At 31.1% G+C, this 16,133-nt stretch overlaps 3 protein-coding genes across 3 annotated transcripts; all 3 read right to left on the bottom strand.

Moving 5' to 3' along the window:
• Window positions 1–1,125: 1,125 nt before the first annotated feature.
• On the bottom strand, window positions 1,126–1,542 carry LOC145006779 (glutaredoxin-C9-like). The gene has a single exon (XM_078965832.1). The coding sequence runs from the start codon at window positions 1,540–1,542 to the stop codon at window positions 1,126–1,128; it is 417 nt and encodes a 138-aa protein (XP_078821958.1).
• A 1,025-nt stretch (window positions 1,543–2,567) lies between these two features.
• Window positions 2,568–3,320, bottom strand: LOC145006778 (uncharacterized). Its single transcript, XM_078965831.1, has one exon. The coding sequence runs from the start codon at window positions 3,318–3,320 to the stop codon at window positions 2,568–2,570; it is 753 nt and encodes a 250-aa protein (XP_078821957.1).
• A 255-nt stretch (window positions 3,321–3,575) lies between these two features.
• On the bottom strand, window positions 3,576–9,568 carry LOC145006777 (uncharacterized). Its single transcript, XM_078965830.1, has 10 exons — window positions 9,564–9,568; window positions 9,450–9,463; window positions 9,117–9,299; window positions 8,238–8,378; window positions 7,528–7,608; window positions 7,174–7,389; window positions 6,655–7,093; window positions 5,621–6,561; window positions 4,293–5,510; window positions 3,576–4,099 (listed from the first exon to the last, which is right to left on the bottom strand). Exons 1-10 carry the CDS (start codon window positions 9,566–9,568, stop codon window positions 3,576–3,578), a joined length of 3,762 nt encoding a protein of 1,253 aa, XP_078821956.1.
• Window positions 9,569–16,133: the final 6,565 nt, after the last annotated feature.

Below are 16,133 nucleotides of genomic sequence, written 5' to 3'. Positions count from 1 at the left end.
TTTTATTTTGGAAAATGTCAAACCATTGGTTTTGTATTTCGGTTTCGGTTTTTTGTTTTTTTTAAAATATATTTTTAGGGTTTTTTTTTTTTTTTTTTTTTTATTTCATAGATTTCTTCATCAACAAATGTTGCTACAATTTAACAAAAATAAATAATTTGCTAAAACATAATACAAGAGGAAGTTTGTTCACATTTAGTCATTGAACTTTTTAGAGGGAAACAAACTTTTGACTTTTGTCACATTTAGTCACTAAACTTTTTTTCGTTATCTATTTGCCATTGAACTATTGAAACTGTTCACATTTTACCCTTATGACCGGCTGCCGGTCATAAGGGTAAAATGTGAACAGTTTCAATAGTTCAATGACAAATAGATAACGAAAAAAAGTTTAGTGACTAAATGTGACAAAAGTCGAAAGTTCGTTACCCTTTCAAGTCATTATCCGATACCTAAAAAGACACATGAAAGGATCTTTTAAGTAAAATAGAACCAACAGTTTTTATTGGGAGGGTAAAATAACATTAACCCATTTTCTTCGACGTCCAAAAACTTTATAAAAAAGGAAAGGTAACAACACAGTATGGTGTTGGGAAAGTACATAAGAACTTTTTTACAGTTTCATTTTGTTTAATATTATTATACAACTTTTCTTAATATTTAATATTCAAAACATATCTCTCAAAGTATAAATGTAGACACAGACCACAAGCTGCAAATGTTGTACCTCATCCAGTGCTGCATTCTGCGTTGCATGTCCCCACTGTCTCCCAAACCCTTATCAATTTAATCACCATAATATCATGCAATTCTCGTCTCATCAAATTATATATTTACCAAAATAATAGCTTAAATTTACAATTATTAACATCTTTCGAATAATATAGATTAATATCCTCGTATAAGATAACAAAATTAAAGCAAATTTCCTTCATACAATAAACTCAAAGTTTATCTTACTTAAACTTATGTATTTAACTTCTAATTAATCAACATGTTTCTCTAGAATTACTAATATATTATCCTTATCATACTTTTCATATACGAATATTAGTAATTTTATCAACTAATTAAAGTTAGATGACTTCCCCCGATCACCATATGATCACCACATATCCATGATTTTTAAAGCCAAAGAGCACCAGCGTCCTTGAGAAGAGGAACAAGGGTGCCATTGATATGGCAAGCAATGAGCGTTTCAATTCCTCCAAGAAACTTGCCACCAACGAAGATGGCCGGAATTGGCTGCTGCTGGTCGTTCCCCGCCGCAAGGCGGTAGAGTAAAGCATGAATCTCCACCCCCGCCGTTTCTCTGTCGAGCTCCACCACCGTAGGGCCGACGCCCAGGCCAAGAAGAAGCTGCTTCGCTACATGGCCCATGCAGCAGCCGCTCACTGAAAACAGCACCACTGCGTTACTATTGGCCAGGTGGTGCACCCTCTCGTAAACCGTCTCCATCTTTGACGCCGCCGTTGAGACCGTCGCAACTCCGGTGGTTCTCTCCATTACAACACTTGATGATTGTGGGTTTGTCACCTTCATTTTTCCTTCAAGAACCCCTTAAAAAGTAGCAGTTTTAGAGAGAGAAAGTGAGATAAATGCGGGTTTAGGGTTGGAAATGAATGCTCTTCGTAGGGTTTTGATTTATAGGGTTTTGAGAGAGAGAGAGAGAGAGAGAGAGAGAGAGAGAGAGAGAGAGAGAGAGAGAGAGAGAGAGAGAGAGAGAGAGAGAGAGAGAGAGAGAGAGAGAGAGAGAGAGAGAGAGAGAGAGAGAGTAGTTTTGACCGTTGGAGGATTCATTCTGTTCATATTTACAGCTTTAAAAGCATGCTTATAAGCTTATTCCAGGAGAACATATATACACACATCATATCACTGAAACGAGTAACTAATTCGATCTATAACAGGAGAGTTTTGTCATTCAACTAATTACAACTAGCATGGCAGACTCAGAATGTACAACTTCTTATGGATGAGGTACAAGTACAGCTTATGGTGCTGTACGTACAACTAAGTGTTTAATTAAAAATAGAAATTTGCGGGTAATAGGAATCTCTTGTTGGTCAAAGATTGCTTTGTGCCTAGTGCATATGCCCTATAGGCTGTGATTTGAAAAAGAAGCCTAAAGTCATGTGGTGAATGTGTGAAATACAAAACTAGTGTGGCCATTTGTTGAACTCCCTTTATTCATGCCCTTCATGTTTATCCATTAGCTTAATGAGTATTTTTACTAATTAAGTTATGATTATATAATTTTACTAGGTGTAATACCCGTGTGTTACATGGGTTTCTTGAAAAAAATAATATAAAATTTCGAACATCAACGAATTATTAAAATAATACAACACATATAAGTGAAGAGTTTATTGAATAAGTGTGTAATTGAACTCAAAATACCAAAAAAAAATCATTAATGAAATGTTCTAAATAATTTTTACAAATCACAAATCTTCAAATACTTCTTTGAATACAACATTAGATGTCTTATTGGTAGGGTTTCCTTCGTTGTCTAAAATTAATATTTTCAATCCGTCTCTGCTTTTAACTCTAGATAATGCAACATACAACTATCCATGAGTAAACACTGGTTGTCTCAAAAACAAACCAACCTTTGATAGCGACTGTCCTTGACTTTTGTTTATTGTCATCGCAAAGCATACAGCAAGTGGAAACTGTCTTCGCTGAAATGTGAAAGGAATCCTTTTATCCGAAGGGGTCAATGACATTCTTGGAATAAACGTACATTTTCCTATATTACTTCCAGAAATAATCTTTGCTTCTATAACACGCTTACCCAATGCTATAACTCGTAGCCTTGTTCCATTACACAAACCGTATTTTTGGTCAATATTCCTCAATAACATAACTGGAACACCGACTTTTAATACCAAATTATGAATTGGCATACCTGAAGGTCTAAGGCCATTTAGAACATCAGGAGTGTATAAAGATTCGTCAAAGTCATCGTGTACAAACTCCGATTGACAAAGACTGTCTGAACTTAAGTATTCTTTTTCATCTCCAGGAAATAATTTTAACAAACGATTGTTTATTTCTTGAACAACTTCATTTTTCGGTGCAAGGATTGCTCTTTCTTGAAAAAACATCGGATTATTGGCATTTTCAACAATAGAAGGATAGACAAATGTAATTAATGAACCAATAGGATCCGATGAATCTGTAATGAGAATATCATCTGGTATATCAACAATTGCCTCGCCGTCGTTTAAGCCACCAACCTTTCCTTCACCTATATTCAAAATCCAGTTTGCAAATGTGGCTGTTTCTTCAATATTAGATGTATGAAGACTTAACCTCATGTTTTTTGTTAAATTTTAAGACCTTGCAATCTGACCAAATATAGGAGGAACTTATTGAAGCATTGACGATGTCTTGTCTACTTCCATTAGGAACAACAGGTAGAATTTGTCTGAAATCACCTCCAAAAATAATTGCTTTTCCTCCAAATGGCAATTTGGAGTTGCTACGACGATGACAACCTAATATATCCTTCAAAGATCTATCCAAAGCTTCAAAGGCATGCTTATGAATCATAGGTGCCTCATCCCATATAATCAATGATGTTTTTTTAACAATTCAACAACATCACTTTCCGGCGTTATAGAACAAAACGAATCCTCGGTAAGATTTAAAGGGATTATAAATCGAGATTGCGCTGTCCTACCTCCTGTCAATAATAAGGAAGCAATACCACTTGAAGCAACATTTAACACGATTTCACCCTCCGATCTTAAAGCAGCGGATAATGTTTTCCAGAGAAATGTTTTCCCTGTACCCCCGTAACCGTAAACAAAAAAGACACCTCCTTTCTTTTTTTTAACATTTGTGATAATATCGTCGAAAACACCTCTTTGTTCATCTGTTAATGAACCAAGTAGCTGATAAAACTCTTGTAATAGAGTCGTCCTGTCAAAATCTAGCTCCTTAGTAATCAATCGATTATTTGAAGAAGATATAGACTCATGATCAGGGTAAGGCATCCCATCAAAATCTTTGAGGCTTGAATTGTTTTGGAGTAAAATTTTTTCAATCTCATAAAGTGTCAAGTTCTTAACTTGATCCTCATCAAGCGATAAACCTGTAGAAATTTGCAAGTTAATTTTTATAAATATATAACTTTATAAAATTAAAACTTAACGATAATAATAAGGTTAATAAGTTTTAGTTAAATATAAAAAAATATATAATAAATTTTATTTAATAAATATAATATATTATGTAAGAATTATTAAGTAAAACATTAATTTAAATAATGAAAAACAACATATTACCTGGTGCCTTTAATCTTAGTTGTTGATTGTAGAGAATTCCATCTGATAAGTATTGCCAAGTTTTTTCCCAGACAAAGTACGGTCTCGACAAACTATTAGACTTCAACATAGTTGCAAATAAATAACGCAAATAATATCCAGAACCTGAATGACTTGCCTCCTCAATTGCATCAATATATTCTCTATCATCTTCCAACAGTCCAAGAGCATAACACGCCTCTCTAAAAGTAGGACACACATGTCCATTAACCGTACGAATGTCTGCAAAACATTTCGGACCTTTGACTTTATTTAAAAGGATTCTCAAAAAATATGCTTCGCCAACATTAGGAGAGACGGTGTGAATTCGACCGATAGAAAATCCTTTTTCTCTTGGCTTCCAACAACGATCATTCAATTTCCAAACAAACTTGGTAGGAAATTCAACATAAGAAAGCTTGCGTGCTTCCTTATTATGTTCATTACACTCCATCCAAGCTAAGAACATCGAAGAAGAAACAGACTGTTTATTGAGGACATCCTCAATATCATCGTCAGCACCGTATACAACATTTTGTTGTCCAGGAAGATGAAAAGGAAGCCTCACAACAGAAGGAGTCCTGAAATGAACATCAAATTTGAATATACGCCACGAAGCTTCACATGCAGATAAATATCTACAATCGTAGTAGTTTTTTATTTCGTCAACTACATCGTCATTATCATCTGCATTGTTGTTTGGTACAACCGCAACAGTAGCCCTATCAGGACCCTTATTAATATATTTGAACAAATATTTGATGGAAGCACCCTGATTGCACCACTCAACATTAATGTGAGCTTGGTATCTTTTCAAAAGCAGTTTGTGATATGGAACCACACTTCTATTGTCTAACTTAACACCAGACTTTTCAACAAAAGATCCATCATTACATCTCCTATATATTGGATAACCATTTTCATCAACCGAAGTATGCTCTGTGAATGTCTTTGGGAAGTTTTTTGAACACTTGTTATCAATCATGCATGGGCATTTAGGATTATCACTACCACAAGGACCATGCATCATGAACTCGCTGACAAGTGCATACAATTCTGGATCGTCATCTTTGTTTGGAATTTCAGCAGAAATAACACGATCAATATGTTCAACGGTTGGGAGCTTGTAATTAGAGTGCATGAATAGACATATATGAGCATGAGGTAGGCCGCGCTTTTGAAACTCCACCGTATAAACAGCTGACAATTTATTTAAATAGAGTCGTATTATAAGATTTTGAAAAAAATAAAAAAACATATTAACAAAATATATAAAAACACTTTAACAATGCATTATTAATATAAATTACCTGCTTCGACCGAACCCAATAATGAATTTTTCTTTAAGTCTTTAATTAATGAATCTAGCTTCATTTTGAACAACCTAGATAGGATATCCGGTCTATCTTTGGGTTTGAGGTTTGTGTCAGCAATAAACCTTTGAATCTCGGGCCACTTTGGATTGCATGTTACAATTATGAAATAATCTGGGTAGCCAAACCACTTAGAAAGTGACATGGCATCTAAATAATTTTGCATCATGTAGCGTGCACCACCAGTAAAAGAAGAAGGCAATATCACACGCTGTCCAATATTCGAAATATCTGTATTTCCATTGTTTTTCACGCTGCGTAAAGTTTCATAGGACTCGCATCGAAGAACTTTTTGTTGGTTTCGTATGTAATACAGCCTCTCGCTTTCAATCATCGTATAAGCATCAACCATAAATTGTTGAAAAAGCCTTCTTGAATTCAGAATTAATGAGATAATATTAACTCTGTCTTGAATCCTATATGAAAAGAATTCTCTCATTGTACAGTAACATCGTTTGTTATTCGTTGAACACGTAACACCTCTATGAGGGATGTCAACTCGATATCCATCATCCCCATAAGGAAAGAGCAGTGGGTATTGAAGAGCAAGGTAAGCAGGATGCAATTCATTTATACGTTGTAGATTGCCTGATTTAGTTTTTACGATGATATCTCTATTATCAATTGAATTACCAATGTCACCAACAATTAAAGCAGCAACCTCAGAAGCGGTAGGTAGGTTATATGTCCTTCCATCTTGTTGTCTTCTTCCTATAAGACGTAACTTTAGATCTATATTAGGACTTGCATTAAAACAATCTCCTGCCATTCTATAACACTTAACCAACTCATTTGTTGAATCCAACATAATCTTCAAAAATCTTATGATTTCGATATCAAGTTGCTGAGAAGTTGAATTGCACCCATCTTTTTGTGTACTGTTAATAATGACAATTATATTTAATATTTAGTAGGTAAATAAGTGGTATGAAAAAAAAGGAATTGTTAAGAAAAATAAACATGAAATATACCTGAAAGCATGTTGTCTATTTGAAAGTTCGTTGTCAGTATCATATATGTATAGCTGAGAGAACTTTGGTTTTGATCCATCTATAGGTAGAAGGCTGCCCATACAATGGTAATTTTGACCACTAAGTCTAAAAATATATGGACCTTTGCCTTTGTTAACGGAAGAATCAACTTTTCCACCCATCGATGTAAATGAAAACATCGAATTGTACAGACGAATGTTGTTCAAAAAATGTTTCCCTTTGGGATGAACAGAACGATAAAGATTTTGGTAATCTACAGGTGCTTCTTTTAATTCAGGAAGCTCGACCTTTCCGTTACCACAACACATTGAAAAAGATGTTTTCTTGCCATCTTTATTGCCTTTAAGGGCTTCATTTTGCCATAATTTTGCATGACAACTCGTACACACAAAACTCTGATCACCATGGTCGAAATAATCTGTTTAAAAAAACTTGATTAAAGATATAAATATATTATTCCTTAAATGAGTAATAGTTTAATATAATCATTAGTGTTACCTTTTGAGATACCCGAAATCAATTGAACATGATTATGCTGAACATTTAAGTGTTCATCTGATGTTAAGTCTATGGGTATACTCGATATATTTGAGATCTTCCTTTTTGACTTTTTGTTTCTTAAAGATAAACCGATAGAATTATCTCGAGTGACTGCTAACGAAGATGTGGCTGTGATATCATTAGACAATATAGAATATTGTCTATTTGCTGACACTGAAAGTATAAATGTTAGTATTGAATTTTGAAATAAAAATGATAATAGTATGATTTAAATTGTATACAATACATACATATAATATTTTATGTAACTTATATAGTAGGAAAACTGATGTGGAAATAAATTAGATATACCATTGGTAATGTTAGATAACGGTGTTGTTGCCGTATAATTGGAAGTAGATTTGAAACTTTGCTGAGCATACTCCATACACGCTACGAAATAAAAAAAATTTAATTAATATAAAAAATAAAATAAACATAATAAACATTTGAATTTATTATTAGACAATTAATTATACATTATATGGATGAGAGATAAATTATATAATATATAGCATATTACCGTTTGGTGTGGTGCAAGTCTGAATGGATCTTCTATTATCTAAATAATATTTTCTCTGTTTTCGCTTATCTTTATAAACGTTTGGGTTGACATTTTGATTGTCAGCGGTAACATTATTGAACGTGCTTGATGACAAGGTTTGACATTTTCTGTTGTCATTAGTAAGCACTGAGAAAATTGTATAAGAAAAAAGTTATTATAACCCTCAAAATATTTATAAGTTAACATATATATGAAGAAAAAATATATATATGCATACTTATATCATTGAAACGAAATATAAGAAATATGTTTAAATAAAATATTAAAAAATTAAAGCAATGTTGATTGTTATGACCATTACTTGTGAAATACTAAGAGTGTTATAAGGAAATATGCATTATTTATGTTGCAAAAGGTTAACACAAAATAAAAACTAATAAACAAAATTAAAAATATTATGTAAAAAGAATACTCTCGTAGCAAACTAACTATAAAAGCATGATAGAAAAAAATATACCATTTGGCGTGGTGGTCATATCTTTACATTTTTTGTTATCCAAATATAACTTTCTAAGTTTTCTTTTATCTTTAACATCATTGGATAATGAACTTGTAATAACATCCAAAGTAGATTGAAAACTTGTGTACTGGTATCCACCTGAAATATTTGAATTTATATTTTCATTGTTACCTGTAAGATATATAGAATAATTTGAAGTGGTTAGATGTTGATAAGGATAAATGATTTGTGTCCATATACTGAAAGTATAAATGTCAGTATTGAGATTTGAAATAGAAAGGATAATTGTATGAATTAAATTGTATACAGTGCATAGATATTAATTTATATAACTTATATAGTAGGATAACTGATATGAAAAGTTATTCGATATACCATTGGTAATGTTAAATAACGGAGTTCTTGTCGTATAATTGGAAGTAGATTTGAAACATTGTTGCGCACACTCCATATAAATGTTTTGGTTGACATTTTGATTGTCCCCAACAACATTATTGAATTTGGTTGATGACATGCTTTGACTTTTGCTAATGTCATTAGTAAGCACTGAGAAAAATATATAAGAAAAAAGTTATTAAGATCCTCAAAACATTTATAATTAATATATACAAAGAAAAAAAATATATGCATATTTATTTCATCGAAAACGAAATATCATAAATTTATTTAAATAAAATATTAAAAAATAAAAACAATGTTGATCGGAAAAATAGTTACTTGTGAAATACTAAGAATGTTATAAGGGAATATCATGCATTTATGTCGCAAAAGAGTAATAGAAAATAAAAACTAATAAACAAAATTAAATTTTTTATGTAAAAACAATACTCTCGTAACAAAGTAATTATAAATGCATGATAGAAAAAAAAAATATACCATTTGCCGTGGTGGTTTTATCTTTACATTTTTTGTTATCCAAATATAACTTTCTGAGTTTTCTTTTATCTTTAGCATCATTGGATAATGAACTTGTAATATTCCCAGAATATGTCAAAGTAGATTGAAAACTTGTAGGCTGATATCCATCTGAAATATTTGAATTTATATTTTTATTGTTACCTGCAAGATATATAGAATAAAATGAAGTTGTTAGATTTTTATAAGGATATTTTATATACGGTAAAGTAGTTATTTTTATAAGGAAAAACAACATTTAATATATAATACTGTACCAGATTAATAATAAAATTTATTGATTATGTGTAATACAAATTTCAATAAGACTTAATCAAAATTTTTATAAATTAAATTAAATAAAAGAGTAATGATAATAAAACAAAATGGGCACGTTGAAATATAATTACCAATTGAAGTGGTTGTCACGCCATTGGAGTTTTTTTTTAATCCAAATTTAACTTTCTTTGTCTGCGCCGGTCTTTAGAATGATTTGAATCCATCCGATGTTTATATCATAAAAAACAATAGATCCTGTAATCAAACTATAATAAACCAATGTTATATAAATTGATAGTATATATTATGAATTAGTAAAATTGACACATTATAAAAATACGTATATGTAAAAAAATTGTTAATTTAACATTTTATGAAGCTTATATTTAATAAAAATAAATGGACGTGGAGTTATTATAAAGAATTTGTACTTATATAGTTGTATTTAATATACATTATTGGATGATATAAAAAATGATTGGAAAAAGAAGACAAACCTTATATAGAAATATTGGAAAAAAAATAGATTTCGGTAGTTAAACTAGGAAATTTAAATAGAAATAAAATAAAACTATAGTGATTCTTATAGAAAGTTTATTTACTTCTTTTACTTTTAATTCAAAAATTCTTTTCACGGTTTTGTTTTATCATATAAATTTGAATATTAAACATTAGTTATCTTAAATATAAAAAAAGGGTTTACGTAAAAAATGAGGATAAAAAAGTAAAACAACACCGTGAGCAACGAAGGAGGCATTGAAAATGTGAATATCGATTCTTGACCTAAGCAGAATGCAAGATGCGATTTGGATTGTCTGGTGTACAATTGAAGATCGAAGGAACTAAAAGGGGTTCGTTAAACAACGACAGTAGAAGGAAATCACAGATGATACCGTCGGAGTTTATGGGTGCTGAGATGGAAATAAAGTGATCGACAAAGGATTTCCGATGGGCAGACGACCAGACGTAGTGGAACATGAATTGTTAAGGTCTGTTGTATAATAAAAGTTATTAATTGAATATGATTTTAATTTAGGTTCAGATTTTTTTTACTAATTGGAGATTATTTAGCTAGATTTTGTGCTGAATATTTGGTGGATTTAGGTATATGTATAATGCAGGGGCATAATGGGAAAAGTAGTGAAAATCCGAGTAGAAAATAGAACAGATAGGACCAGGGCATGGGTAGCATCGATATAGAAAACGAAAATATTGTTGGAATCATATTCTCTATACCATTATAATCATATTCTTTAGAATATGACCCATGATATACTGCTGTTAAGTGATTAAAATGATAATTACATTATTAATTGTAAAGGAGATTACAAAAAGATGTGTGTTCTGATCACTGGGACATGCTTCCTGAAGAGACACCTTCTGTATTGATTTTGCCTGTGCTTAAAGGGAACAACTTTCAAGACAAGATTACAGGAAAGATTATACTTTGATGATAATGTGTAACCATGTTCTAAGAAAAGACATAAGAATCAAGAAAAAAACATATTTTTTAACATTAATTAATACATAAAGAGCTTTATAACCAATTATTTATCATCCCTATTTACCATCTGTGGGTAGTGATGTGTGTATAGATAATCATCCCATATAGACAAAGTCTGTTTATTTCTTGCACCGATTGAGCTGTTTGAATATAATCAAATCAAATGGCCATTTTACCATTGTATATACAGGAGGCATAGGGGAACAACTTTCAAGACAAGATTACAGGGTTTGTGTTGTTTGGATCTAGCATTAGTGATGCATATACTGACAAAGATAGAGCCTGTTCATCAGCAATTGCTAAAAAGTTTTGAGCTAATACTTAAAGTCCCTGTTAGTTTTTGAGCTAATGAGTTAAGCACTTAATGCCATATGGTTGTTACCTGTTGACTTAATTTGGACAAAATTACTTAATAGGTTAAGCCAAGAAAAACCTTGGTTGAATGTCATTTGTCCAAATTATTTTACCTGTCTAAATTATATTCATTACTAAATTAAGCATTACCAATCAGGAAAATTAAGCATTACTAATTTAAGCATTACAATAATGCCATTTGTCTAAACGCATCTAGACACCAATCATTTACCTGTCTACATATTTTCATTTCTTCTTTTTTCCTTCCAAAATCATGTTAATTAAAATTGATGAATGTTGTGAACCTACTCTGATTTATCAAGATTCCATGTCTACCTATTTTCCTTTATTCGTTTTCCCTCCAATTATTTATTATCATCTCTTTGGTATACAGTTCCTCCTCATGATGAAGGGTGGCTTTGCCCTGTTTGTGATTGCAAGGTTGACTGTGTTGACTTGTTAAATGATTCCATGGGGACAGATTTGTCCATCAACGATACCTGGGAGGTCAGTTTGGTCATTTTTAAAAAAATATTACATTTGGGTTTTTACAAAAATCTTGATTTTCATATCTTGCAGAAGGTGTTTCCTGAAACTGCAGTGTATGGGGATAAATTTAATGACATTTCAAGGCTTCCTGATGATTCTGAAGATGAAAATGATAACCCTGATGCTCCACAGGTATCAGAAGATGAGGTGGATGTAGAGGATCCAAGCTCTAATGAGTCTGATGAATCTGATTTCTCTTCTGCATCTTGAGATTTGGGAGCCATATCTAATAAAACTAATAACTGTTTATCTGTTTATCAATCTTTTATTTTTTTATTAAGTTTATTTATGTAAAAATAATTGTAAATTGAAAGAAAAAACATTGTGTAAATAATAAGCATAAAAAAAGGAAAACACAACCGTGTTTGTGGAGGGAGACGGTGAAACTGTTGTTGTGCATACCGACTATTCAGCTAAGCAAAAAAAATTGCGAGCTTTAGATCGTATGATGTAGAACTGATGAACGGACAAATGTTGAAGTCTTTGTTAAATAATGACAATCAAGAAAAACTCAAAATTAACACATCTTTGATTTAGATATGAAAGAAATAAAAAAAGACTGTTATACCCCTGCAACATATAAAGCGACTAACATAGTAAAAACAAGAAAATAAGCATCTTGCAGCTACAAATGTAAATGGTTCCTATTACTTTAAACACATAAAGACTACATAAATGATGCTAATTTTAAAAACAATTCCCCGTCCTTTACAGAAGTTACAGTAATTGTCCATAAGTGAGAAAAAATAAAAATATGTTCCTGGCCATAAAAAAAAAAAAAAAAAAAAAACTGCAAGAATGGTCTCTTTAAAAAAGAGACAAAAAAACAGTGTGTGGTCAATAACAAAAAAGATCTAGGTGCAAACAACTTGCATGAATTATCCTTATTAAAAAGAAACAAAGAGTATATTTGTGAATCCATATGATGTTTGTATGAAATTTTTTGAAACTTAAGATAGCTATGTATGACGATTTTGCCCTTATGACGATTTTGCCAGTATTCATACATAACTATTAAAACAGAGCGATAAACATGAATATATGAATGATGTATACGACAAAGTAGAAAGCTATATGCTGTTTTTAAACAATCAGTACAAAAGTTTTACAAAGTTATTTATATAATTTTTAAAACTAAAAAACCCACATAATTCTTCTATCTATATATGTAATGTAAAAAATCATATATGTTATGAATGTGATAATAAATTGGAAGCAACAGGTGATATTTCAAAAAAAAAAACTAAAAGGATTCTAATGTATATATCAATAAGAACTCAGTACAAAATTAGCAAATTGTTGGGAGTGACAATTTCTACAATGTTAGTATGATACATGGTCAAATTTAAAAAAAAATGACTATTCTGACACTGCTCATACAGAAATGATAATTACAAACACACAGACCACAGTTCATCGTCACCCGGGTTGATTAAAAAGGCACAAAGAGATATCAACACAGAGAGATAAAAAAGAATACATCAATGCTATATACGACAAAGTAGAATCGTATATGTTCACTCAATATAAGCAATAATATCTGGTTTTGTATAGATTCAATAGTAATTAACACATCAAACCTTGTTAACTGCTTATCAATCTTTTATTTTTTATTAAGTTTATGTGATACATCAATGCTATATGTTCATTCAAAATCCATTCTTAACATAAAAATAAAGAAAACAGAATATGTGAAACCAATTACGAAAGTATTCTTGACAAACCATAAAATCTAAAAATTGATGTTCGACTTGAATGATAAAAAAAAAACGAAAAACTTAAAATTGTTTGAAACGTTCATAAGATCTCACTTCTCGACTTTAGGAATCAATAGTTGGGTGGACACAACAGTTTCCTTGATTCCAATGGATATTTTTGAAGGTTTTGTTGATGACTCACAAACAGTATCTTCAAGATCGTAAACATCTACAAGTTTACGTTTCACATTGGTAGTTGGTGAGAGCAGGCTAGTGGTGTCATGGTTGGTTGATGGAGTCATTGAGATAGTATTTGGAAAAGTAGAGATATGAGTATTATCAGCAACGAAGGAAGCAGAACCCTTAAATGCAAGAATTAACATATGTTAATGATTGACATAGGAGTAATGTAAAATGAGTGAAGGGCAAAAAAAGTAGGATATTATACCTTAAAACCAATTGTATCCTGAGAGTTGAAATCTGAGACCACGACATTAACAGACTCAGTTTCACTGTCCTATATGTAACAGTTTGTAAAGTGCAATTTAGATTGGTAAATATCAAGTATATAAAACATAATTTGTAGACGGATTAATCCAATATTTGTAGGTATACCTGTTCAATGTGGTTTGCTTTTTCAAGCTTCTCGAGTGCAGAAATTATGTCAACATCATCACTTATCTTTGATATGTTGTAACTACGAATGTATTTTCTTCCAGCGGTAAAGCCTCTAACTATAATTTTGAAAGCCATTTTTCTACCAATAAGTTCATTGATCTCAACAGGAAAAGCAACAGTGTCACCCATCTAAACAAAAGTAAACGAAACAAAATTAGACTTAAAATGTAGAAATCATTAGAATAAATTATGAATTTTATATAATGGATTTTTAATAATATATACCTTTTCATACTTTTCTATCAAATCTGATGCTGAAATGTTTAGAATACTTCTAACATCCCGATCAAACAGAGTAAGTGTCACTACTCCCACCAAGCCTTGTACTCGAATTTTGAGCATAAAACTAAGGTATTTAAAAAACAAATAAAAACCATACAAATTAGATAAATACAATAATGTAAGAATATTAAATTTCTTATTATACCTTGGTTCAGCAACTATGACTTGGTTTTTGCACTTATGCTGTGTACATACCCAAGATTCATTCTCAGCCACATGATCCAAAAGATTTGCCTGTTCAATGGGCATTTTATGAACCTTTCTCTTACAGTTCTTGCAAGCCGGGTAGTACCATTCTTGATTATCTGTAAACATCTTAATTGTTCCAAGAATGATGGCATAACTCCCCTATTATTAGTAATAACCAATGATGTTGAATCAGGAAAATTAAGCATTACTAATTTAAGATTTAATAATGTAAATATACCTCATCTAATTCGTGGATCATGGAAATCTGGTAAAATTTAGTATTTTTCAGAAAGTCATCATGTACACTATACATGATAGAAGATGTTGTAGCACGAGAACATGAAGAAGCCGATCCACTTTCTTTTTCTTTAAACCTGTTTAAAAATAAAGTGTAAGCAAACTATCAATAAAAAATAAATTTAGTTTAATAGTAATATATAAAGGACTTGATTGAAACATTATCAAACTTTTTTTTGAAATCAATAATTTCTTCAACTTGCTCATCAATGAATAGCTTTGTTGCTAAATATGTGTTATTCACATATACACGCCCTGGAAATTGAATGAAAAAAATATTGGATTAAATAATTTCTTAGATAAACATTGAAAATGGTAAAGATAGAACATTGTATTAATAAAAGGACCTCGGTAATCCTTCCACCTAGCACACTGAATAATCATTACAAAATTCACCCGATGTTTGGATACATAGGAATCAATTTGTTCAGCATAATCTCCCCACAAAGTAGCAAGCACTTGTCGTCCCCTAAATGTATATGAATTAAAACAACAATTTTTAAAGTAATAATACACAAGTTTTAAAAGAAACATACTCTAAATCTTCCAATTTCAGTGTAATCCTTTTATCAAGTTTTTGGGTTGCAGGTTCCAGTGGATAGCATTGAAAAACATTACCGATCACATCTATAATATACATTATGTAAGATGTTAGTATATAATTAGTGTTAGGATGGACAAATTATATAAAAATATTATAAGAAGTAAAATGTCAAATCAAAGTTGTGAACTTTACCAAAAGAAATAGTTGAAGGGATCGCCTTATCGATAACATCTTGGAAGTTTGCAAAAGCGAAAGAATTCAAGGGCCCATTAAAACCAATGCACTTGTTTACTTTAGTGGTATATTGAAAAAACAATTTGTTTTGAATGTCAACAAACTTCATGGCATCATCAACATACAAACCAAGTGTTGGCTTATGAATGTAAACATCAGCATATTCTTCAAGTGCCTTTCCCAGTATAACATATGGTTTGTCCACAGTGCATTCAATTTTATTACCCTTCAAAAAACGATTAAATAAATAAGACATAAACAACTATATGATTAACATAATAGTGTATTACTAATAATATGATAAGTTGAAATCATTAAATATGTTTAAAGCAATTATTTTTAAATACCTCTTCATCCATTAAAATCATTCCGATTTGTCGTGTCTCGTGTGG

The sequence above is a fragment of the Lactuca saligna genome, chromosome 7 (assembly GCF_052625555.1).
Source record: "Lactuca saligna cultivar CGN05327 chromosome 7, ASM5262555v1, whole genome shotgun sequence".
NCBI classification, from domain to species: domain Eukaryota; kingdom Viridiplantae; phylum Streptophyta; class Magnoliopsida; order Asterales; family Asteraceae; genus Lactuca; species Lactuca saligna.
The sequence above is the reverse complement of the archived record's forward strand: the minus strand, read 5'-3'. Positions and strand labels throughout refer to the sequence as shown.

Coding starts and splice junctions, on each gene's coding strand:
- LOC145006777 (XM_078965830.1), bottom strand. Junction 7,609..8,237: donor TATGACCACCACGCCAAATG/GTATATTTTTTT, acceptor TTTATTTCGTAG/CGTGTATGGAGTATGCTCAG. Junction 6,562..6,654: donor AATAGACAACATGCTTTCAG/GTATATTTCATG, acceptor CATTATTAACAG/TACACAAAAAGATGGGTGCA.
- LOC145006779 (XM_078965832.1), bottom strand. CDS start 1,542: ATGAAGGTGACAAACCCACAATCATCAAGTGTTGTAATGGAGAGAACC.
- LOC145006778 (XM_078965831.1), bottom strand. CDS start 3,320: ATGAGGTTAAGTCTTCATACATCTAATATTGAAGAAACAGCCACATTT.